A 25,422-nucleotide genomic window follows, 5' to 3' on the forward strand; every position below is an offset into this window, starting at 1 on the left:
CACTCCCAAAAGAAACTCAGTATTTCGAATGTTTTCCTGAAAGTACTGAGGTTTTATAAGAAAATTCTTTAACGATTAAAAATGTTTATCTTTCAAAATGATAGTTTCCCAAATGCTAAATTTAACCCCTTCCCTAATTTCAGGGAGATGACACCTTGCTTGTTCCCATTCATGCCTACCCTGTCTTGAATAACCTGGACTTCCCCACGTTCATAAATCTATCAGATGTCCTCCTTGGAGAGAGGTAAGTTCCCAGAGTGACCCAGTAAGACGTCACAGGATGTGAAAGGTTAAGAAACCGAGGACTGGCGGATGGCTCAGCAGTTGAGAACACTTTCTGCTCTTGCAGAGAACCAGAGTTCAGTTCCCAGCACCCACGTCGAGTGGCTTACAACCACCTTAACTCCAGCTACAGGGGATCTGATCCCCTCTTTCCTCCCCTGCAGGTACCCATGCACACACACACATAGACACGCTGCACACATACACAGAAATTTTTTTTAATTAAGAAACTTACAAGTAGGGCAGAGGAGATGGCTCAGTGAGTAAGAGTGATTGCCGCACAATCATGAGGTTCTGATTGGGATCAAATCCCAAGTGTATAAAAAATAGTTAGGTGTGGTAGTTTGAATGTAGTCGGCCCCATAATCTCATAGGCAGTGGCACCGTTAGGAGGCATGGCTTTGTCAAAGTGGGTGTGGCCTTGTTGGAGGAAGTGTGTCACTGTGGGTGGGCTTTGAGGTTTCCTATGCTCAGAATACCGCCTAGTGTGTTAGCCAACTTCCTTTTGCCGGTAAGATGTAGGACTCTCAGTTCGAGCACCACTTCGCCTGCCCACAGCCGTGCTCGCTGCCATGATAATAAGGGACTGAACCTCTAAAACTCTAAACTGCCACCTTAACTGTTTTCCTCGTATGAGTTGCCATGGTCGTGGTGTCTCTTCACAGCAGTAACACTAAGACATGTGGTCACATGCACTTGTAACCCAAGTACTGGAGCTGGTGGAGACAAGGAGAATCACAGGGTCTTCCTGGCTAGCCAGCCTAGCAGAAAAATGACAAGCTTGAGGGTGCTGGCGTTTGGGTTTTTGTTTTGTTTGGTTTTGTTTTGTCAACTTGATACAAGCTATCTGGGAAGGAGGACCAGCAGTTGAGGAAATACCTCCATCAGACTGGCTTGTAGGCAAGCCTGAGGGGCATTTTCTTGATTAATGATGGATGTGGGAGGGCCCAGTCCACTGTGGGTCATGTCACTCTAGACAGATACTCCTGGACTGTCTAAGAAAGCAAGCTGAGGAAGCATGGAGAGCGAGGCAGGAAGTAGCGTTCTTCCATCCAGGTTCCTGCCTTGGCTTCCCTCTGTGAAAGAAACCCTTTCCTCCTCAAGTTGCTTTGGGCATGGTGTTTATCACAGGAAGAAACACAGGACCCTCAAAGCTCAGTGAGATCCTGTCTGCGGCAATAATGTGACTGTTGACAGGAAAAGTCCCCTGGCATGCTTCTCTGGCTTCCACACAGAAGCACATGGGGGGCAATGTGTGTGTGTTTCTACACACATACACACATCACACAACACACACACACACCTTCACAGGAGAAAATGTAGACTTGTGGGTTTTTTTTAGGTACGGTTAGTCCTTGCACCTCAGTTAGACAGGGTTTATAGCAGCAGAAGACAAAACAACACGGTTCAAAGAATCCGACCAAACCAGGTCAAAATGTCATTAAGAAAGAAGAGGGATGTATCGGCTTACTTGAACTCTCCAGGTAGGGCTGGATCCAGAATCAATTGGAACACCCTGGTTCTTCCCATGTCCTCTTTCTGCTGCCTGAGCTGTCCTTCTCATAGAACCCTCTCATGGCAGGCAAGACAGTGGCCCACGATAGCCTGGAATAGAGGTGACAGGAGGGGCTCAAGAATTAGGCCGGAACTTGTGACTGTGTCTATAGGACCAGCTTGGATCGTATGATTTTCCATCACCCAGTCTTCTTCAGAAGAAAGGAAAGCAAGTGAGACCAGATCTCAGAGTCTGCTCTTCCTGTTGAGCAAATGGCGAATTATTCCAATTGTGGTTCAGTTTCTATCTCATCCTCGTGTGTGTGTGTGTGTGTGTGTGTGTCTGTCTGTCTGTCTGTCTGTGTGTCTGTGTGTCTGTGTGTCTGTCCATGTGTCTGTGTCTGTATGTCTGTCCATGTGTCTGTGTCTGTGTATGTTTGCATCTGTAGTGGGTGCCAGAAGGTATCCTCAGATGTTGCTCCTCAGGCGCCAATCACTTTTTGTTTATGTTTATTGACTCTTTGGAGACAGGGCCTTTCATTGGTTTGGAATTTGCCCAGTAGTCTAGACTACCTGACCCATGAGCACCAAGGATCTGCCTGTCTCCACCTCCCCGGCACTGGGATTACAAATGCACAGGCCACCTTGCCTGGCTTTCTAATACATGGGTTCTGGGGATCAGACTTAGGTCCCCATACTTTTACCAACCTATCTCCCTGATACCAACCATGTGTACCTCACTCTTCCAGCAAATACTAAATGCCTACCAGCAGGCATAGTGTCATCTGCCCTGGAGATGTCAAGGAGATACTATTGACTGCTCACTGTACATACAGAGTGGCCATGTTGGCTCTTCAGAGCTTGAAATACTGAGCTCAGGTTACAATAGAGAGCTGGTCTCTAAACGAAAAGTATTGAAATCCTTTTTTCAGCCAGAGAGATGACTCAGTGGGAAGATGTTCTTGCTTCTGAGCCAGACAACTTGAGTTCAGCTCCTGGAAGGAACCCATATGGTCAAAGGAGAGAGCCCACTCCTACAGGTTGTCTTAGGACCAGGACACACACGTGTGACACTCTCAATGAATAATAAAAATTGCTTGTTTTTTTCAAAACAGGGTTTCTCTGTGTAGCTCTGGCCATCCTGGAACTCCCTCTATAGACCAGACTGGCCTCAAACTCAGGCATCTGCCTGCCTCTGCCTCTTAAGTGCTGGGATTAAAGGCATGCACCTTTTATTTTATTTTATTTTATTTCTGTGTTTGGATAAATCTGTCCACTCTTAGGAAATCCCTACTGTCCTGAACTCCATGTCCCCAGCACAGGTGCCTGGCCCTCCCCTGGCCACCTCCCCTCTCCTGATCTGATCAAATACCCTGACAAAAATGGCTGAAAGAGGAACAGGGTTACTTTGAACTACATTTGAGAGGGACAGAGTCCTCAAGGTGGGGAAGACATGACTCCAGGCAGGAAGGGGTGGCCATAGGAGCAGGAAGCTGGTTGGTCACATTTTCATCCATACACAGAAGAGAGAGAACTGCCAGTGGGGTGAGGCCTGAAGCCTCCCCCATCCCCTGGGACTTACGGCCTCCAGCAAGGCCCCTACCTCCTAAAGGTTCTGCAGCCCTCCCGGATCTCACCATAGCAAATATTCCAGCATCTGCGCCAACAGGGGAGGCTTCACGTTCAAACTCCAGCACCCCCCCCCCCCGAGCATCTCCCAGCACCCGGCTTGTCCGTTCTTGGCCCCATGCCTTCCTCCCCATTTCTCCAAAACCATTCTGACTGAAGTACATACCAGTACCTTCTTCTCCATCATCTCAAGCTCTAAATGCCAACTGACTGCTCTTGGGAAGCAAACAGCTGATCCCTGTAGGTGGGCAACATGGACATTTTATCAAAGCTGGTGCACCAGGGAGCAGGATCTCCCTGAGTCACAAGTTCCTCTTGCCGTCTGGAAACCGGCTCTCATTTGGGCCACAAACAAGGCTATGGGCTGAGGGGGAAACCGTGTAAGAAAGTGGTGCAAACAGCAAGGCCTTGTACTGTGGTCATCAATCACCGGCCCAGGAAGCAGATGTCCACCCTCCCGGGGCCTCCTCCAAGCTGTTTTCCACATAATGCGCCTCATTTGTATTCAGAATGAAAAATTCAGCTAAACAATTTACTTAATTGAGTTACTGTTTATAATGGTATAATATATTTTTTAAAAATCTCTTAAAAGATAAACATGCTATTTTTCTCCTGTAGACATCCTGGCAGCAGGCAGTACCTTCCCAAGTCTCTGCCTCTTTATTTCAGCTTCTACCTGGGTCTCCAGGACAGCAGCTAGCGTACATCTCAAAATCAGTATTTGGGTGAAAGAACTGGCCGTGGGCTGAAGAAATGGCTCCACTTTAAACTGCCTGCCTCACAAGAGTGAGAACTGAATCCAGTCCCTAGAAGCCACGTAAAAAAAGTTGGCTTGGTTTTGGTGGACTGAATGAGAATAACCCCAAAAGGGCTCACATGTTTCAATACTTGGTTCCAGATGGGATATCTGTTTGGGAAGGTTTAGGAGGTGTGACCTTGTTGGAAGAGGTGTGTATAGGGGGAGGCCTCTGAGGTTTCAAAAGATTGTTAAGCATCCCCAGGGTGCCACTCTCTGCCTCCGGCTTATACATCAAGATGTGAGCTCTCAATTGTTCATGTCACCGTGCCTTTGCTCCGCTACCATGGCTCTGTGGCTCTGAAACCACACACCCAGTTACATGCTTTCTTTTACAAGTTGCTTTGGTCCTGGTGTTTTGTCACAGAAACAGAAAGAAAACAAATACAGTTGTGTGCTCTTAAATTCTCAGCGCTGGGCAGGCAGAGACATAGGAGAATCTCTGGGGCTCACTGGACAACCAGTCTACTCTACAGGTGAACTCCAGGCCAGTGAGAGATCCTGTCTCAAAACACAGGGTGGGTGAAGAGCAAGAGCCAGGGTTGACCTCTAGCTGCTACTCCTGTGTGTTCTCTCTCTCTCTCTCTCTCTCTCTCTCTCTCTCTCTCTGCCACTTGACAAGTACCTGTGTTTCTGTTTTCTGAATATTTTTCTCTTCTGTGGTTAGAATTTCTTTGATTTAAAGTGCTCTGACTGTACACATATCTATCTAGCTGTTCTTGGGCCAGTCTCCTTTTCTGAATCTGAGCAGGAAAGAAAACTTTTCCCACTCTGAACTCTAGGGATCTCTCTGACCAATAAAGCAAGTACTGAAGAGTTGCCTCTTCACTCAGCAGAAGTGGGTGCCAACTTTAGGTAACCAACAGAGGGAACTTCTGCTAGAGGACTTGAGTTAACAATTTTTTTAAATCTTTCTCCAACATTCTGGATATGGGGATCCTGGAGAAAGCAAAAGAAAGCCTAGCTAAGACTCTAACCCGCTCTTCTCCCATAGCCTTTGTGTTACCGTCCGGGTGGTTTGTGTGGTGGGTAAAGTGGACTAAACCTATGATAGGCTCCAAAGGCAAACGGATGTGTGCATAGGGAGCAGTTAAAGGTAGAATAGTCATCCAGTCTACAATTCATGCGTTCAGTACCCATGCATAAACAGCCAAGCTAGCATCGCATACTAAGTCCTGACAATCATTACTGTTAGAGAAAGTCTTCACGAGGTCTGGAGAATGTCTCAATCCAGTGAGTACTTGCCAGGAAACATGAGGACGTGAGTTCAGATCCCTAGACCCTTGTCCAAAAGCTGGGTATGGTAGTAATACATGCTTATGATCCCAGCATAAAGTGGAGAAAGGGAGATTCTTAGGGCTTGCACACATGTGTGCATGTGTGCGCATACACACACATACACACGGAGGCATACAAAATATTCATGGATAAATTGCTGTGCCTAACATTTAAGAATATAAAATAAAGAATGGCAGCGTCTACCCAAAGTGCATCGGCATGAAAACTGCAAAACCCACTACAGCCAAGGCAAGTCCCTAAGCTCGCATAACTAGTGGTTTACCACTGAGCTAGCTCCCAGCCCCCTTAGCATGCAGTTTGTAAAGGCATTTTATTCTGTAAGGTTCTAGTCATACGAAGAACCTACGGTCATTACATTCCTGGGGAGGGTTCTACTGCGGCTGCCAGCGGCTGGCGAGGGAGAAATGTGAATTACTGCATGATGGGGACGGGGTTTACATAAAGAGAAAGGGTCCTGTGGGCGGCTGAAGGTGGCACAGCAGTGTGGTATATTTAGTGCCACCGAATGGCATGCTTAAAATGTTTAAATAGTAAACGTTATCACAACGTTTTGTTTTTTTTTTAAAGAATGGGGTTTGGGGTTTGGTGCTGGAATTTGAATCCAGAACCTCATGCATGCTAAGCAGGTGTTCTACCATTGAGCTGGAACCCATACCTGAAGGTGTTTACAAAATGTGAATAAGCTGTATAGTATCCCTACAGGTGACAGATACATGTCTCCTCTGCCTTCTCTGTATGTAGTGTGTGTGCACACACATGCACACTCATGTGTGCTAAAGATTGACATTAAGAGATTTTCCTCTCCTACTCTTTACCTTATTCTTTTAGACGGTGTTTCTTGGATCTGAAGCCTGCTGTAATCCCAGATGGGCTTGTCTCCACTCCAGAGCTGGGGTTCTAGGTGCATTCAGCCATACCTGGCTTCCACTGATCCTGGGAATCAGAACCTAAGTCCTTATGCTTGTCCAGCAAGACTACATACTGAGCCACCCCCCAGCCCCTGGCCCCTTCTTTTACTAAATTCAATTCAATTAATGTCCCAAAAAAGAGCATTTTTTATCAAGTCTGGAGCGACAAGCTCACTGAATCCAGGCTGCTCCCTGGTGTCTTAAACTGCTGGTCATAATTGCACACGTGGGCTGTAAAAGCTTTGGCAACAGAAAAAGACTTCCAAATGTACGTCAACCAACAATTTATTCAAAGTCAAATGTGTTATGAATCTCAGGGGTTTGAGCTGCGCTTGCCTCTGTTACACGCAGACACCATGCGTGCTCACTGAAGCCTCTGGACACAGAGCATGTGCTTTTGCACGCGGTCACACAGCATGACCCTGCTCAGATCACAGACTATTGTGTTCTATCAATGGTGCATACCAAGTGCTTCGCTCTAATAGAAACATAATAGACTCTGCCATAGAGGAATCGTATCCTGTGTGTATTGCTGCTTCATTCACTATAGCAGAGTCCTCGTCACCCACCTGTTCATCAACAGATGAATGGTTAGTGCAAAAAAAAAAAAAACCCACATACACACATACATATAAGCATATATATATGGATACTATTCAGCTTTGAAAATGAATTTTAAATTTTGCAGGAAATGAATAGATTTAGGAAGTATGATACTAAGCAAGGTCACATAATCTCAAAAATAAAAACATCTACACGTTCTCTTTCACATGTGGAATCTAGTCAATAGCATATGTACACATGTGAACAATTGCACAGGTGGCTGGAGTGTAACACGAAGAAACTAGAACAAGAAAGGCCAAGTGTAAGAGGATGGGGGACTGAGTGCAGGCAGCAGACACAGCCACGGAAGAGGAGATAAAGCCGATTGTTTTTGTAGTTGGAATTCCGCCGCGGATTTTCTGGTGTGGGCGCTAATTCTAACTATAGAGAAATTCATTGAGTTGTGTAGACTTTGGGACTGCCTAATTTTGGTGTGCGATATTTTTATTTATTTGCAAGTTTTTCTGTAATAAAGTTTGTAAAATTTAAAAAAATACAATGAGTTAATTATAGAAAATCAAGACTTTAATAATAAATATTAACATTAATATTTTAGTATCTTCCTAACTTAGGCATGTAAACATGAAGTCAGTCTTTGGATATAACATTTCTCACAGTTCTTGGTCCCAAACTCATGGCACCAATGCGATCAGGTTCCAGTGAAGGCTCACTTGTGCATTTCCACTTGAAAATGCATTAGTTCTACATGTCCAAGGTCCAGTGTGCATGATGGAGGTGGGATCTATGTACTAGGTGTACGTAAGGTCATATAAGTAGACCCCCAATTTTGGCAGTGTGTGTGTGTGTGTGCATGTGTGTGTAGTGTGCATTCTTGTGTGTGTACATGTGTGTGTGGTATGCATTCCTCTTTGTGCATGTGTGTACATGTGTATGCGGTGTGTATTCCTTGGTGTGTGTATGCATGCGTGTATGTGGTGTGCATTCCTGTATATGGGGGGTATGTGTGCAAGCGTGTGTGGTGTGTGTGTGTGTGTGCATGCGTGTGTGGTGTGTGTGTGCATGTGTGTGTGGTATGTGTGCATGAGTGTGTGTGGTATGCATTCCTCTGTGTGTGTGTACATGTGTGTGTGGTATGCATTCCCTTATGTGGGATATGTGTATACCTGTCTGTGTGTGCATTCTTATTTCTGCCCAGCTTTTATGTGGGTTGTGAGATCTAACTGAGGCTCCATTTCCACAGGCCTTGCCCTAAAGTTTTATAAAACATAATAACTAGCAGTTAGATTGTCATGGCTGCCGAGTCCAGCCACCGTGGAACAGCACACATCTGTCATGCTTATTGTCCCTTGCCCTTCATTCTCTAGCAAAGGAGCCAAATCCTATTATGGTAAAGTGTTCAGGACTCTCTCCAGACACCCAGAGTTTTAAATAGTTTATTTGATTTTAAGTCATCTCCAATAAGTTCACTCTTATTGAAATCAGAGATGGGATGAGAGAAATTTGAATTTATTCTCCGTCTCTGTCTCCTTTCTTCCCATCCTTCCCTTTCCCTTCCTCCCTCTCTCTCCTTCCCTCCGACAGGTCCCACGTAGCCCAGACTAACCTCAAACTCACGGTGTAGCTGAGGATGGCCTTGATCTTTCTGCCTTACCCTGCGAAATGGAAGGATCGCAGGCCTGCACCACCAGGCTGGGTTTATGGTGCTGTGGAGGAACCCAGGGCTTCAGGCTCTCTAGGCGGGCACTCTACTGATGGAGCCACTCCCCCACGCTCCCCTCTCTCTCATATTCACTTTCTGTAAGGTAAATGTGTGCTCTCTTCTGAGGATGATGAAATTTACACAGAATGCAAAGGCTTAGTATTTAAAAGGTTTATGTTGCAATTTGTTTTAAAACATTAAGTGATTCTTTTATTCTTTTAAAGTATTTAGTGTGGTTTTGTATACAATCCTAACAAGATTGATGAAATGACTAAATAATAAAGCAAGGGGGTGAAAGTGAAGGTCACCTCCCAGAGCAGTGGCTCCCACTTGCTTTTCTGTTTTTAGTTACCCAATATTTGTGAACCAAAGAACTCTGACTTAAGGTTCTGTTTGCTTCTGAGAAACAACAAGAATGAAGTATTTTTCTTCACTGTAAGTCAGTTTTAGTGGATTTATCAATAGGGATTTAGCTTAGAGTTGTGTGTGTTTGATGTGTATGTGTATGTGTGTGTGTATGTATGTGTGTGTGTACATGTGTGTGTGTGTTGCTGAGCATGTGTGCACGTGTGCACACACTCAGGCAGAAGCCAAAGGAGAATATCAGGTTTCCATCTCTACCATTTAATGCCTCATTTCCCTGAGTCGGGGTCTCTCCCTGACCCTGCAACTAGCCTGGCGGCCGGCAAGCCCCAGCGCCCTTGGGCCCCTCTCCACTCTCGCAGCACAGGGTTGTTGGTACGCTGAGGCCTCGTGTTTGAGCTAAGGCCGTCATGCTTGCTCAGGAAACACCCTTCCCTATCTAAACCATGTCTCCAGTGCTGAGAAGGTTTATTCGTTTATTTGAGATGCTGTCTCAAGAAAGTTGTCAGGCTGGCTTTGAACTTCTGACCTTCCTGCACCTGCCTCCTACAGACTTGCACCACCACGCTCAGCAAGCCCCAAACAACGTCAGTCTTCTTTTTCCTTGTGCTGGGTTTGAACCAAGGACCTCACACCTATTAACTGTCTCAGTTTCCTTTCCTGTCGCTGTTAGAAAATGCCCTAATCAAAGCGACTTAAGGGGAAAGGGGCTCAGTTGGTTCACAGCTCCAAGTGCTCGGCTTGCTTTCTCCATGTTTGCTTATTTTCTGCTCAGAATTCCTCTCACCCACCCTCACCCTCTGCCAAGGGAACCTTCTGATATCTTCCTTCCTTAATTAGTATAATTAAAATAATCTGACACAGCTGGCGGTATTGTGGCGAATTGTGCCACTCTGGTGGCAAAGTCAGGCCTATCTCGGTGAGTTCAAGGCAAGCCTCTGAGGTGATTCTAGAGCATGTCATTTTGGCAATTAAAGTTAACTGTCACATAAGGAGTGGAGAGATGGCTCATTGATTAAGAGTGCACACAGTAGAGGCATTTTCCAGCACCCCCATCTGTCAGTTTACAGTCCCCTGTAACTCCAGCTCCAGAGGATCTCAGAGACCAGCACTCGTGTGACCACACACACACACACACACACACACACACACACGAGGCTGGAGGGATAGCTCAGAGGTTAGGAGCATTTGCTGCTCTTGTAGAAAAGTGAGGCTCGGTTCCAGCATCCATACGGTGCACATCCATACATTCAGGGCTTTAACACATACAGAAATGTGCAGACTCCACTGCAACCTGGGTGACTTGCATCAGTCACGTGCCTTCTGAGTCACAGTGACTGGAATTTTGTTCCCTTAAGGAACTGTTTATTTTTCCAGGTTGGCAAGTGCATGAGGAACCTGGCTCCTGGTAATCATCGCTAAACAAATACCTCAACACCTTTTCTGAGAATTGTCAGAGCTTAGGCGTTCATTGAAAATGGGCCGTTTATCACCAATGGGAAGAACCCATGGGAGTTTTGGAGGAATTGTTTCAGTTCACAAACATTCAGTCATGTGGCATTTGTCAGAAGAGCCTTGAACATCAGACAGGGCCTGTCTGGGGCATCTCTGAGCTGACACCTGCAGGTGCCCATGGGAGTCATAGCTCCCTGCCTTATCCCCAGAAACCGCATGTGGACTATACACCGTTGCCTACAGCCTGCTCCCGTCTTCGTGAGTGGATTCCAGCCCCCGCTGCTGTAACAAACGCTGTCAGTCAGCCTCACCAGCTTGGGTGGAGCGGCTGACACCATGCAGTGCAGTGCTGAGTGCCTGCTGGGCTCACGGACTTGTGCATTAGATAAGACCTGAGCCTGTGGGGTGGGATGGCCTCAGGTGGCCCAGCCATCTCAGGACTTTTCTAGATGCTGTGACAAACCAACAACAAAACTGACAAAAGCGACTGAAAAAGTGGTTCATTTGGACGCAGAGTTCCGGGGTTCAGTCCGTCCTGGCGGCATGGGTGGGAGGCAGCTGCTCACGTGATATCTGTACACACACACACACACACACACACACACACACACACACATGAGGTGGATGCTGCTGCTCAGCTCCCTTCCTCCTCTCACTCAGTCGAGGATCCCAGCCTTTGGATGGTGCCATCCACACTTAGGTAGGTCTTCCCACCACAGCTAATCCAAACTAGAAAGTTCCTCACAGACATGCCCAGAAGTCTCTGTTCATGGAAACTCTAAATTCACGTCAGGTGGACGGTCTAGATTGGCCATCACACCTTGGAGTGCACCCACTATTGCTTACTGGTCTTCAGAGTCAGGGTGCGTCTCAGGGAGTTCTGGTTGGCTGTACACCTCTAGTGGAAGCTGAGGCGGAACAGGATGTATAGGTTCGGTAGAAAATCCTGTAAACCGGGATGAAGAAAGGAGCCCATGCGACCATTACCCAGGATTTATGTCAGAAAGTATCATTGTTGGTAGCCTGGGGCAGCCTTGTCTTCTGTGAGGACTCAAGTGTTTCCAGTATACCTACCCTATTACAGACCATCACAGCTAAGGAACAGCATTTAAAACAGCTGTTTCATGGGAGCCCCTGTGTGACAGCTAATCTTTTCTTATTCTTAGAGAATTTCATTCATGAATATGATACATCCCCAATCCTCCTTCCAGCTCCTCCCGTGCACCCCCATCTAGGCTTTCCTTGCCTCTTCATGTCCTCTCCTAGTTTCTAAACATACCCTACTGGGTCCAGGTGGTATTGCCTGTGTGCACACGGGTGTAGAGCCAGCTTCAGAGCATGGGCGACCTACCCAGGGCCGTGTCCCTGAAGAAAACTGGCGGTCTTTCCCAGCAGCACCTGACCAGGAGTGAGCTTTGTCAGCCCTTTTCCTATCTGTGCTGGAATCAGCTGGTTTCCCTTCTGCAGCTCTCAGGACGGTAACCACAATGGTTGGGAGCGCTTGAGTGCACTGGGAATTTGACTTGAGTTTGAAGCCACCTAGAAAACACACACGGGTGTGCCTGTGAGGGTATTTCCAAAGAAATTTAACTGATCTGGGAAGACACACCCTGCATGTGGGTGGTGCCATCCTATCGTGTAGTGTTCCAGATTAATAAAAAAGGAGAGAGCACGCTGAAGAGCAGCGTTCGTCACTGTCTGCCTCCCTGACTGTAGACGTGATGTGACCAGCCACCTCCTCCTCCTCCTGCATCACTGTAGCTGTGATGTGACCAGCCACCTCCCCCTCCTGCATCACTGTAGTTGTGATGTGACCAGCCACCTCCCCCTCCTGCGTCACTGTCTGCCTCCCTGACTGACTGTAGCTGTGATGTGACCAGCCACCTCCTCCTCCTGCAGCCACATTTTCTCAAGCATATGCTGTGATGTCATCAAACATGTAGAAATTTTAAACAGAAGCTCCCCAGTGAGGGTCACCCCCGCAGAGGAGGAAGTAGCCGAGATAGACAAGGACTGTCAATCGGTGGCGCTTTACTTCTCTGGTAACAGTTTATAGTTCTTAGGAAGGAATAGAGAAATCTTAATTGTTCAAAAATACTTATATTTGAACTATTCTGGATATTTCAGAGATTTTTAAAAGATAATTAATTTCAAAAAAGGTTTGGACATGCTTTTAAAAGCCACATTTATAGTCTCTTAAATAGTTACTGGAAAGCAAGTATTTATTGAGCAGTGTGTGTGTGTGTATGTGTGTGTGTGTGTGTGTATGTGTGAATCTGGGCTAGCACTGAGATTCCTGCACACATGACTCCACCTTATAGGCCTTCAAATCCAGGGAAACCTTGCTGGCAGGTAAGGCCCATGTGTGGTGGGGATCTCCACAGGTGAGTAGGCCAGGTGGGTACTTCCCAAGAAAGCAGATCTCCCCAACCTGGCAGCTGCACTCACAGTGAGTGCAATGGAGCTCTCCCAAGAGTGTGAACAAGGGATGGAGCTCAGCTGGTGGCATGTTTGCCCACTATGCGCACAAAGCCCCGGGTTCTAACCTCAGCACTGCGTGATCAGCACATGGTGGTGCACACCTGTAATCCCAGCACTATGAGCTAGAGAAAAGAAGACCAGAAACTCAACATCATCCTTGGTGTGATGGTCAGTTTTAACTGTGAACATGACAATCTAGAGACCCCAGAGAAGAGGCTCTCAGTGAGGATTGTCTAGATCACGTTGCCCTGAGGGTATGTCTATAAGTAATTATCTCGACAACATTAACCGATATGAGAAGACCTGTTCACTGTGGGGGGCATCGTTCCTTAGGCATGGGATCCTGAACTGTGTAAGAAGGAGCAAGCGAGCCGAGCACAAGCAAGCACGCATGACTTCACTGCTCTCTGTTCTTGACTATGGGTGTAGCTGCTTCAAGATCCTGCTGCCTCAGTTTGTCTACAACAATGCCAGGCGGTAACCTGAGAGATGAACAAACCCATTCTCCCTTAAGTTGCTTCTGTCAGGTATTTTCTGGAAACAGAACCCAGACACTTGGCTACGTAGCAGGTTTGATGCTAGCCCAGACTACATGAGAGCCTATTTCAAAAATAAATCTTTTGTCAGTGTGGGACAGGAAGTGCCAGTTGATGATGGGTGTCACTTCCTGCTGCTTGCTGTGCTTCCCGAGTCTCTGCTCCTCTCTAGGTTAGTTAGAAGAAAGCTGGAGAGAAAAATGATGTGTTCCTTTTCCTTCTGTGCTTGTTTTGCAGCAAAAGTTGTGTGATCCCCTTGCAGTGCAGCTGCCCGGTGGATTTCGAGTTCCATATCACTTTGCTGCGGTCTCATCAGGCCTTTACAATTGAGCCAAAGTCAGGTGAGGACATCTCAGGTCAGAGGCAGGGCTTGGAATATCGGTCGCTTTCCTTGTTGCTGTGGCAAAAACAGTGTAAGGAAGGAAGGGTTTGTCTGTCCCAGAATCTAAAGGAATGGTCCACCTAGGTGGGGAAGGCATGGCGGCAGGAGCATGAGGAAGCTGGTTGTGTGGCATCCACAGTAGGGAAGCAGAGGGACAAACACTGGTGCTCAACCCACATTCTTTTCATTCAGTCCAGAATCCAAGCTCATGCAGCAGTGCTGAGCACATCCAGGACAGGTCTTCTTACCCCGGATAGACATTTCTAGAAGCATACTCATGGACACTCAGAGTCATGTTAACATGATGACTCTAAGTCCAGTCCAGGTGGCAATAAACATTAGCCAGCATGGTTGGGGAACACATACATACAAACATGCATACACATAAATGCATGCCACGGATACATTCGCTCTTCCAAACAGCTTGGTAGTAACTGAGCCCAGCATAAGTAACCACTTGCTTGTGTGGCCTGAAGGCTGGGAAGTTCAGTCTTCAGATGGATGTTATGCACTGGCGCTTATCCCAGACCAGTGCATCCTTGTCCCATTTTACAGATGAGAAAACTGAGCCTCAGTTAAGGTATTCAAACTGAGTTGCAGAGTTTCTGAGTGGCCAAAGAGAATTGTGATGTAGGCCCAGTGATCCTTGGGGCCGTTCTATTATCCCAGGCTATGGGCAACAGCAGTGGCCTGTGACTCGCCTCTGCTAGGCGGAAGAGGGCCTTGCCTTCTCCGTGCCTTCCTCCACAACACCAGTGCAAGAACTTATCAACAGTTTGTCCGTAGATGACCTTTAAACCATGCATCTGTTAACTGAGTCTTACAGAGGTTAGCTTACCCCAAATCCCACAGGCAGTGGGACCCTAAATCTTAGAATGTTAAAGCATGAGGTTAGACGGCTCTATGACAATTCATGGGGAATAATCTGCATTTCTGAGCTGCTGGGAGGAACTTTAAAGCTTATGAAAATGCAGCTGATCTCATTTACATGTGTGGAATCTAAAACTTTTGATCTCATAGGTCGTAACTTAGTTGGCAGGGTGCTTGCCTGGCACGCAAGGGACTGTGGGCTCCACCCTCAGCCCAGTGTAAATGTAACCTGCAATCCCAGCGCTTGAGAGAGAGAACCAGGGTGACCCATGGTCATCTTCAGCACAGAAACGGAAGGCCTGGGACACAGAAGACCCTGTCTCCATTTTTTATTTTGGACCAGGTGTACTGATGCATGTCTCTAATCCCAGCACTCAGGAGGGAGATGAAGGTGGATCTCTGTAAGTTCCAGGCCAGCCTGGTCTACATAGGGAGCTTCAGGAGGGAGATGAAGATGAATCTCCGTAAGTTTCAGGCCAGCCTGGTCTACATAGGGAGCTTCAGGACAGCCAGAACCACACAGAGACCCTGCTTCCAAAACAAACAAACAAACAAACAAACAATTTTTGAAAATTATTTCATGGAAACTAGACCAGTGGTTACCAAAGGTGGGGCCAAGAGATGCAGCAGGTTTCCGTTAGAGGGAGTAAGTGTGCAGTAGAGAAACCGAGGCCAATAACAGAGTTCAAAAGGACACAGAACAGGGCTGAAGAGAGGCCAGACAGTGAAGTGCTTGTCATAATGGACAACCTCAGTCTCCAGCATCCTCGTAAAGTCAGGCTTGAAGGTGCTTGCACACAATCCCAGCACTAGGGATGCAGTGGCAGGAGCCCTGGCACTTGCAGGCTGGATAACAGCCAACCAGTGAGCTCTGTGTTCAGTGAGAGGCCCTGTCTCCAAGAGCAAGGTGGCTGTGGTGGCTGGAATCAGAATGATCCCCATAGACTCCTGTCCGTGAATGCTTGGCCATAGGGAGTGGCATGGGTGGCCTTATTGAAGTAGGTGTGTCCCTGTGGAGGTGGGCATTGAGGTCTCATATGTTCAGGCTATGCCCAGCACAGCACCCAGCTTCCTTCTCTTGCCTGTGGACCAAGATCAGCTCCTTTTCCATCACCGTGTCTGCCTGCATGCCACCATGTCCCACTAAGATGATAGAGGACTGAACCCCTGAACTGTAAGCCACCTGATTAAGTGTTTTTCTTTCTGAGAGCATCCATGGCCATGGTGTCTCTTCACAGCAATAGAAACCCTAACTAAGACAGTATGGATGATTTTTAGAAGGTTTCCCTGTGCAGGCCTTACTGCCCTAAAAAATAATGTGCTTTTGGTTTTCTTCATCTTCCGTTAGTTACTGCCCATGCATCTTATATTTTCTATTAGTTTATTTACATATTTAATATGTCCCTGTATATGTTTATATTACTTTATTTACATATTTAAGTACACCCTTGTCTGCTTTACATTAGTGTCACCTAGGAAATGACACAGCATTGTTTCCTGGTGGTGACTTCATTGTTCAGTGTTGTTGTGTGTTCTTCATAATCCTTACACTGATAAACTATGGCCTTCTTTATATTTTTATTTGGGCGTGTGCCTGTGTGTATGTATGCCACCTGCATGTGGTATTTATGGAGGTCAGAAGATGGCATTAGATCCCCTGCAGCTGCCTGATGTTGGTGCTGGAAACCAAACCCAAGTTATCAACCGAAACAGCAAATGCTCTTAACCACTGAGCCATCTTTGCAGCCAGGACTTTCTTGGCTTTGAGCTTTCTGCTGTTGCTATTATTCGTTTCTGTTTGCTATTGTTTGTCTTGCTGGGTAGCGCAGAGCAGCCTGGACCTGGAGATGCTTCTGCGATGGTCTCTCGAGTCCTGGGATACATCACCCTGCTTCCTGCCCTATGACTTAACATTATCCCTGGTTGTGCTGAAGGTAGTGATCTGTAACTGACCCAAGAATAGTGGTCTGGGCTTTACGTTTCTTGTTACCTCTTCATGTATTTCTTTCATGTACTTGTGTGTGCATGTGTTTGTATTGTGAGCAGAGGACAGCTTTCCAGTTTGTTCTCTCCTTCAGCCATAAGGGTCTGGAGGTCAAGCTCAGGTTGTCAGGCTTGGCAGCACTCACCTTTACTGAGAACCACCTCACTGCCTGCTGCACAGACACGCTTGTTTGCAGGGTGGCCTAGAAGTCATGATGTAGCCAAGGATAACCTTGAACTTCTGATTCTGCTACCTCTACTCCCGAGTGTTGGCACCACTAACACTGGTTTGTGTGGGGCTGGGGATCTTCATACATGCAGGACAAGCACCCTACAGACCGAGCCACGCCCCCAGCCCTGAGGTAGACACTTTCAAATGAGGTTAAATATTAAGAATACCTTTCGCGCTTATAAAACACAGGGCACCATCGCTCCTTTGTGCCACCGAGAGTTTTGGCCAAGCAGTAGCTGTCAAAACTTGGCACATATTCTACAGCTGTCAACATTGCACAGCCTGCCACCACTGTGTTCAAGTGACAGAGCTGTACTAAACAAAACAAAAAGCCGCTTACTCTGGTTGCCTGGGCTACATCTCCACAGCGGGCTTTATGTATTGTCTAGGCAGGGAGCACTTAAAAAAATAAATCTCCCAGGTCAAGGTAAGCATTAATCCTCACCCCAGAGCTTGTCCTTGTGTCTTTAAGTTAATGAGCTGGAGTAAAGCAGTGGGATGCTCCGGACTTCAAATCCCGGATGATCTGCAGGTCCCACAGAGTGATGCTCTGACCAAGTGGTGGTCAAGGTACTAAAGTCTCTTCTGCTGGGATTTCTACCCAAATGTTGGCTTGCAGACCCATTGTATCTGGTGACTCTTTCTACCTGGCCATGGGCTTAAGATGCAATAGTGGCCACCACTTAACAATTTTGACCTCTATCCGTGCTCAGGAAATTAACAAATGCCCACATTCTGTGTGTGTGCATATGTGCATGTGTGTGTGTGCTGCAGGCATGCATTTGCTCTGTGGGTGTACGCATGCACACACACATTGAGATGTCTACCTTAAGGATCACTCACTGTCTCTGCTAGGCTGACCTGTGGGCTCCAGGCATCCACCTGTCTCCACTCCTCCCAATGCTGGGGTTACAGATGAGTTTGCTTTGTCAGGTTTTCCGTGGGTGCTGCGGACCCAGCTCAGATCCTACGCTTGTGCAGCAAGCCACCTCCCCAGTCTTCCATGTTATTTATGTGATATAATGGCTTGTGACGGTGTTTTCACACATGTATGTAATGCGTTTTGGTCACATTCACCCCCACTATGCTCCTCTGTCCCCCTACCTTTCCCACTGATCTCGCTCTTCCCAGCTGCTTCCATGTCTGTGTGTTCCAGTGCATTTCACAAGGGTTCTTTCAGGAGCATGGACACCTTGCCAGGGGCTACCCCACTGGGAAGAATGTCTCCCCCTCTCTTAGAAACTATTAACTGACTATAGGAAGCGTTCAGGTAGATAAAATAGCTGTGAACTGGTGTCTGTCTTGGGAGTTTGCAATTTCCCTGGAAGGTAACAAAGATTCAGGTAGGACCCACACAACCTGTCAGGTCACCTTGCAAGGATCCTGGCATAATGATGGGCAGAACCAAACCTTGGCCAGGACAGCTTAGCTATGCACACAGCTCTGGCCTTCTGTTTAAACCTGAACCTCATGTGAGGACCCCATGGGTGGACTTAGGGGTCATTGGACCTCTTGATTCCCCTTCCCAATGTAGACACACTGGCTGAATCTCTTCCTTCTGTTTTTCACTGTTAGCTTGTCTCTTTAATGACTTATTGAGGATGAATGGCACAGCCTGACTGGTTAGAATGTGGAGGCCCAGGCTGTGACCCTGACAACCCCAGCACATACAGTGTTCTAAGCCCAATTGGCACCAGGGATACAAAGAAGTAATATGGCATAGTGTGCTGTTTGACAGTAGAAGGAATACCAGTTCATCTAAAGATTTAAAAGGAGGAGGTCTGGGGTGTAGTTTTGTGGTAGAGTACTTGCCAAACCTGGATAAGGCCTTGGGCTCCAGCCCCAACACTAAAGAAAGGAAGGGGGGAGGGAAGGAGGGGGGAGGAAGGGAAGGAGACAAGGAGAGAGAGAGGGAGGGAGGGAGAAAGGGAGGGAGGGAGAAAGGGAGGGAGGGAGGGAGAGAGGGAGGGAAGGAAGAATAAAGCTACAGAAAAACACAGGGAACTGAACTATCTGCACCAAAACCCCTAGGTATGTGTTCCTAGTTTTCCATGTTGATTACAGCATTGGTATTGCATGCTGCTCACTTGCTCTAGGGTCAATATTCTGGGAATTTACATTTGAGCCACTAATGCAGATGGATTTGACCATATCTGTATAACTACACAATCAGATAATTGTTGGAAAGGATTTGTGTCGTCGCTGGTAAACAAGGTCTGTGTCAGCACTCAGAAGCTGAGTTGTGTGCACTTAATGAAGAGCTCGTAGAGCGAGCAGAGGCACACCTATGCTGTGCTGGGAAGGCGGGGCTGGTGTCGCCTCTGCAGCCTTACTTGGTGAGCACAGCAGATACCTCCGTGATGGTTGATCTTGCCTGGCAATGCTGGCGGGAGGGAGGGACTTCTGGGCAGGGCATGGGTGGGTCCATCAAAGTGGGCAGCCCCATTCCACGGGTTGGGGTCCCAGGCAGAATAAAAAGGAGAAAGTGAGCTGAGCACAGTGCTCATCTCTCTGCTTCCTGACTGTGGATGCCATGTGAGCAGCTGCCTCCTGCTCCTGCCACCGTGCCTTCCCACCATGATGGACTGCACCCTCAAACTCTGAGTCAAAATCAACCCCTCCTATGGAGGTTTGCTTTGGGGCTAAGCCCATTAAACCTCTCAGGGTCCAGAAAGATTCACTATGGCAGCTGAAAACCTGGCTAATTGGATCTGAGGGTAAACGAAATAAATCAACTCACGTGTGTTACCATTACATGGTCTTTATCCCTGGGAACGAAGAAGCGAAGCAGCCACATAAGGGGCAATCTCCACACAGCTTTCTGTTTATGTGGGCATAAAGACAAGTCAGCAATCCCATAAGCGCTAACAGGAGTATCAAGTGTGCTTTTTACAGAGTCACAGAAGCTGGTGGGTCTGGCAAGAGGGGGCGTGACTGTGGAAGCTCCCTGGCAGCTGGGAACACCGTGTTGTAGCTATACTAACCTGCAGGTTTGATTTGATTAGCGGCTAGCCGGTTGAGTTAAAAGGAATCTCTTCTGGGGAGCCTGCTTGCTTTTGACTCCAGCAGGGTGCCCAAGTGAGAATTTCTCTCTCTGAAGATAGTTTTAGCGACTCAGGCCTTTTCCCTGTATAGGCAGTTAATTCCCTAGGCTGTGACCTTATGTTAGTTGAAACCAAGGTGAGGAGTGAACACAGTATTAGTAGCTTGTTAGGTAGGGGGGCAGTAGATCGCGCCTTCCAGAGTCTGCTGTAGAGCAGACATATCGCCCCCTGTATCGGGCTCCTTTCTTACCAGCGAGTGCTGTTGATGGAGTCTGGGGGAGCAGAGTTTGGCTGTGAGAACAAAGGTTTGACTGAGGGAATCCTTTTCATACCATGGTTTCATGCTGTCAGGGGAGGGGGTGGGGCATGAGGGGTAGGGGGTATCCGGTTGCCCTTACAGGAAAAGTCAGGTTTATACTGCTGGGAGAAATGACATGATTTCTCAGGATTTCTACAGACTTGACAGCGACTTAGCCAAAAGCCAGGTGTCCCCGTAGTTCTGCAAAAACGGGTTACTCCGAGTGGATGTGCACGTGTGCACTTCCTGTGGACTGGTCCCACCGATCTCGCTGCACATTTACTGTGTGATTCTGTGGGCTCACCACACCCTCCTGCCCTAAACTGCGTCTGTCGGGTGTTTCCTCAGCAATAAGGAAAGTAGTAACTGATACAGTCACTCCCCCCCCCCCCCCCCCCGCCTCTCTCTCTCTCTCCCCCTCTCCCTCTCTCTCCCCCCTCCCTCTCTCCTCACAGGAATAATCCCAGCTAATGGGAAGGCCAAGGTAACTGTGAAGTTCACGCCCATCCAGTACGGGATGGCGCAAATAAAAATTCAGCTGTGGATCTCGCAGTTCAACTCCCAGCCGTACGAATGTGTCTTCACCGGAAGCTGCCACCCCAACATGGCCTTACCGTATGACTTCTCTGTCGTGTTTCTGTCTACTCATGTAGCCCAGGCTGACCTCAGACACGCTAAGGAACCAAGATAACTTTGCCATTCTGCTTGCCTCCACCTCTGGAGCTGGGGTTACAGACACGCACCCCACACCCAGTGTGTATGGTGCTGGGGATAGGATCCAGGGCTCCGGGCATTCTAGACAAGCACTCTACCGACTGAGTTGTAGCCGCAGTCCAGATTTTTTTCTTCACACTTGCTTCATGAAAACTCCAATCCAGTGCAGTTATGGGCATTGCGGTGCACACTTGGGATTCCATCACTGAGGAGGCTGAGGCAGGAAGAGCATGATGTCAGAGCACATCTGAACTACATAGCAAGAACCTGCCTTTGAAAAAATAAGAAAAATCCAAATTCTCTCTTTCCTTGTAACCCACTCAGAAATTTGTTTTGAAAGCTGAGTGTGCAGGTCAGTCACTGGCCCCTTGCCTGGCAATTGTGCAGCCCCAGGTGCAACCCAGCACCACAAGCTTATATTTATATTTACATTTATAACATTTATATTACAAGATGAATCTACGTAAAAGGCTTTAAAGCGTAGGGGCAGGTGTTCTGCTGACCCAGCTAGAGCCCCACCCCGGTTTTGTTTCTGCTTTTCAAAGAGCGTGATTATTCTTTCACTAGGAAGGTAGGTCACGATTTCTAAAGTAATCAGCCTTAGCTGTTGAAGAGCTGCAGACTAGGAATAGGAATAGATGCTACTAGACCACCAGAGCATCCCCTAGCCTGTTGTGTTTCCACTTTTCATCCTCATGAGGAGTGCAAAGGAGCGATGGCTCAGCAGGGAAGGGAGGGGGGTGCTTGCTGCCAGTGCTTACAGCTCGAGCTCCTTCCCTGGGACCTACACAGCAGAAGAGTATGTTCTCTGACCTCCGCATTCATGCCATGGCGTGTGCACGCACACATGTACACACACATACACACGTGCACACACACATGTACACACACGTGCATACACACACATGTACACAAACGTATTTTTTAAGAATGGGAGGGAAGGCAACCACTGCTGTTTGTATGTGTGCATACATAAGTAAATACACATATGTATGCGGTTATATGTCAATATACTGATATGAAATTTGTTTCCAAAGATTCCTTTTGACACACACACTTACTTTTAATTTAGTTATAATATTGATCCACAGGTGATAGTTTTATCAGAAAGAACACAGAAGCAAACACTTTGAGCTGGGGTGGTGCAGGGATGGGTTAAGTGTGGTTAAGAATACCGGCTGCTCTTTCAGAGGACCCAGGGGTTCGGTTCCCAGCACCCACATGGCTGCTCACAACCATCTGTAACTCCAGTTCCATGGAATCAGGTGCAGTCTTTTTGATCTGATCAAGTACACAGGCAACAATCATGAACTAAAAATAATTCAATAAAACAAACCCCAAACTGTTGGATCATACACTAATTTATCATGTCTTAAACTCCAGATTAGAAGAGTTCAAAAGATTAAATACTCGTTCTAAGAAAGTAAATGTTCCTCCAGAAAAAACAGCGTATATACAATTTTACCCAACTCCCACAAAGGCAAGACCTCAGAAGATGAAGGTAAGTGGGTGGGGCCACACCCCCCCCCCAGTGGAATGGAGAGGCAGGGAGAAAAGAACTCAATGCCCTCTGATTTGGCCCTCAGGAAATCGAATACCAAGATCTGCGGTTTCCAACAGATCTGTCGAATCCATTCGCCGTAGCAACTGTCCTCAACCAAGAAGCGGGAAAGTTGAAGATTAAGGAATTAAAACAAGGTGACAGCTATTGGTCTGCCATAAACCAGTCCCTGGGGAAAAATAAGAAAGAAATGTGTCTAGTCACATTTATTATTCATGAACAAAACTCAGTTACATGTCTGTTAGGCGGCATGGTTAGAAACTTGTGTTTGTCTGGGGAATGACTGATCTGATTACAGCCATGATCTCTGCCTGTTCCTGCCTCCAGTCCTGGACCGGGGTGATGAAATCTCCAAAACCAGACAGATGAAGGAGGCACTTTTCGAACAGAAAGTCAGACAGAATGTCCTGGAGGAGAGCGAGAACCATCTTAAGTGGTAAATATTGAGGGATAATGTGCACCAGGTGACAGGGTGACTGCTTTTAGGGGACGGCCTTTGACGCAGGAGACACAATGACTTGCAATTATTGATAAACTCCCTTGGTGAATTCAATTATTCCGTCTCCTCAGCCGGTGTTTCTAGCTCAGAATGGGTGGCTATTAGAAATAAATTATTGTAATTAAGACATGTTGTTTCCTACACATAGCCGACAGGGCAGGACAGCAGTGGACTGTGCTGGGCTTGGCCCCTCCTCCCTGCCAGCTGGGGCTGCCTGCCACCCAGTCCCTATTCCCAGACCTACCTGGGGTGAGCCCCATGTAGTGGGAGCGGCTAGGGACATTCCTGGCCAAGTTCAGACAGAAGCATTCTTGTGCTTCTTGGAGCAAATGGACTTTTCTGTTTGTGTTACTTTAAAATAGAGGACCCCAGGAGCCAGGCCGCGTGTTCAGCTTCCTTAAGAGCCAGTTCAAATGCACACGCTCCATTGTTTTTTCCTAGACACATATTTGATTTCTTAAATCGTGTAGTTAAACTTAAAACATTTGTTTGTTCGTTTACTGTGGGTGTGGACCGTACATACTATGAGACACCGTGGAGGCCAGAGGACCATTGGAAGAGTTGCTTCTCTCCTTTCGCCATGTGGGTTCCGGAGATTGAACTCGGGGTGTCAGGCTTGGTCGCAAGCTCCTCTGCCTGCCAAGCCATCTCACCTCTCATATTTAATCTTTAATCTCCTCTAATTTACAGTTTGAAACAGATATTAAATTAATGCACTAGCCAATGGTGCAAGGTTTAGTCACAGGCTTCTGTCATTCAAAATATTTTTATGATTCGTCCACATCTCAGCATTTACGGCTAGTTCACCTTCTGTAACTGTGTGATATTACACTGTGCAGTCTGCCACATGTCAGCCAGAGGCTGTTTTTACACTCTCATCAGCAACACTGGGGAGTTGCGGGTTTTCTACCTCTGCAACATCTGCTGATTTGTATGGCTTAGATCTGCATTTCCCTGACCACTAGTGATGCTGAACATTTGGGGTACACGTGAGAAAAAGTGTACATGTGTGAGTGTGAGACAGTGGGTGCGTAAGTGTATTTGTGTGTGAGAGACATATGTGTGTATGATAGTGTGTGAGTGTGTGTGCATGTGATAATGTGAGTGAATTGTGTGAGTGCATGTGACAGAGTGTGAGTGAATTGTGTGAGTGTGTGTGCACGTGACAGAGTGTGAGTGAATGTGTGTGAGTGTGTGTGCACGTGACAGAGTGTGAGTGAATTGTGTGAGTGTGAGTGCATGTGACAGAGTGTGAGTGAATTGTGTGAGTGTGTGTGCACGTGACAGAGTGTGAGTGAATATGTGTGAGTGTGTGTGCACGTGACAGAGTGTGAGTGAATTGTGTGAGTGTGAGTGCTTGTGACAGAGTGTGAGTGAATTGTGTAAGTGTGTGTGCATGTGATAATGTGAGTGAATTGTGTGTGTGCATGTGACAGAGTGTGAGTGAATTGTGTGAGTGTGTGTGCATGTGACAGAGTGTGAGTGAATTGTGTGAGTGTGTGTGCATGTGATAATGTGAGTGAATTGTGTGAGTGCATGTGACAGAGTGTGAGTGAATTGTGTGAGTTTTGTGTGAATATAAGTGTGAGAGAAAGAGTATGCGGGTGTGTGGGTGTGTTTGTGTGAGAGACAGAATGTGTGTTAGGTTGTGTGTGAATGTGTGTGAGTGTGTGAGAGGAGAGAGTGTGCTTGTGGAAGCTGGAAGTCGACCTCTGGTGTTGCTCCTCAGGGGTCATCCACCTTATATTGTTTATTTTAGGTCGGGGGTGGTGGTACAGAGGCAGGTTGATCTCAGTGAGTTTGAGGCCAGCCTGATCTATAAAGTGAGTTTCAGGACAGCCAGGACTGTTATACAGAGAAACCTTGTCTCCAGAAAAAAAAAATGTTTATTTTATTTTATGTGTATTCTGTTTTGGTCCGCATGTTTGTCAGTGCGTGTGTGGTACCAGCGGAAGCCAGAAGCATGCTTCAAGTCCCTTGGTACTGGAGTTACCGTCCCTTGTGAGCTGCTATGTGGGAGCTACTAATGGAACCCCAATCCTCTGGAAGAGCAGTCAGTGCTCTTAACCACTGGGCTGTCTCTCCAACCCAACCTTGTTTTCTGAGACAGGTCCTCTGGCTAGGCTGAAGCTCACCAAGCAGACCGGCTGTCCTGGGGTGGATGTGCACCTCCACAGTACTGAGATAACAAGAGCATACCACCACTCCTGGCTTTTTGTCCAAGGGTCCTGTGGTTGAACTCAGGTCCTCATGCTTGAAAGCAAACACTTCACTGAATGAACTGTCTCTCACACCACTGTTGTATTAATTTATAAATATTTCAGCAAGAATCA

The 25,422-nt window shown here is 47.1% G+C and overlaps 1 protein-coding gene across 1 annotated transcript in view; it reads left to right on the top strand.

Annotated features, from left to right (window-relative positions):
- The window catches only part of Cfap221 (cilia and flagella associated protein 221), a 72,670-nt gene that overhangs the window by 14,573 nt on the left and 32,675 nt on the right, over positions 1 to 25,422 (top strand). Inside the window, exons 6-11 of the mRNA XM_057770357.1 lie at positions 144 to 244; positions 13,744 to 13,847; positions 20,771 to 20,930; positions 22,413 to 22,530; positions 22,616 to 22,727; positions 22,918 to 23,026. Coding sequence (XP_057626340.1) covers positions 144 to 244; positions 13,744 to 13,847; positions 20,771 to 20,930; positions 22,413 to 22,530; positions 22,616 to 22,727; positions 22,918 to 23,026 — 704 coding nt within the window. The remainder of the gene's footprint in view (positions 1 to 143; positions 245 to 13,743; positions 13,848 to 20,770; positions 20,931 to 22,412; positions 22,531 to 22,615; positions 22,728 to 22,917; positions 23,027 to 25,422) is intronic.

Source organism: Chionomys nivalis, chromosome 5 (genome assembly GCF_950005125.1).
Source record: "Chionomys nivalis chromosome 5, mChiNiv1.1, whole genome shotgun sequence".
Taxonomy (NCBI): domain Eukaryota; kingdom Metazoa; phylum Chordata; class Mammalia; order Rodentia; family Cricetidae; genus Chionomys; species Chionomys nivalis.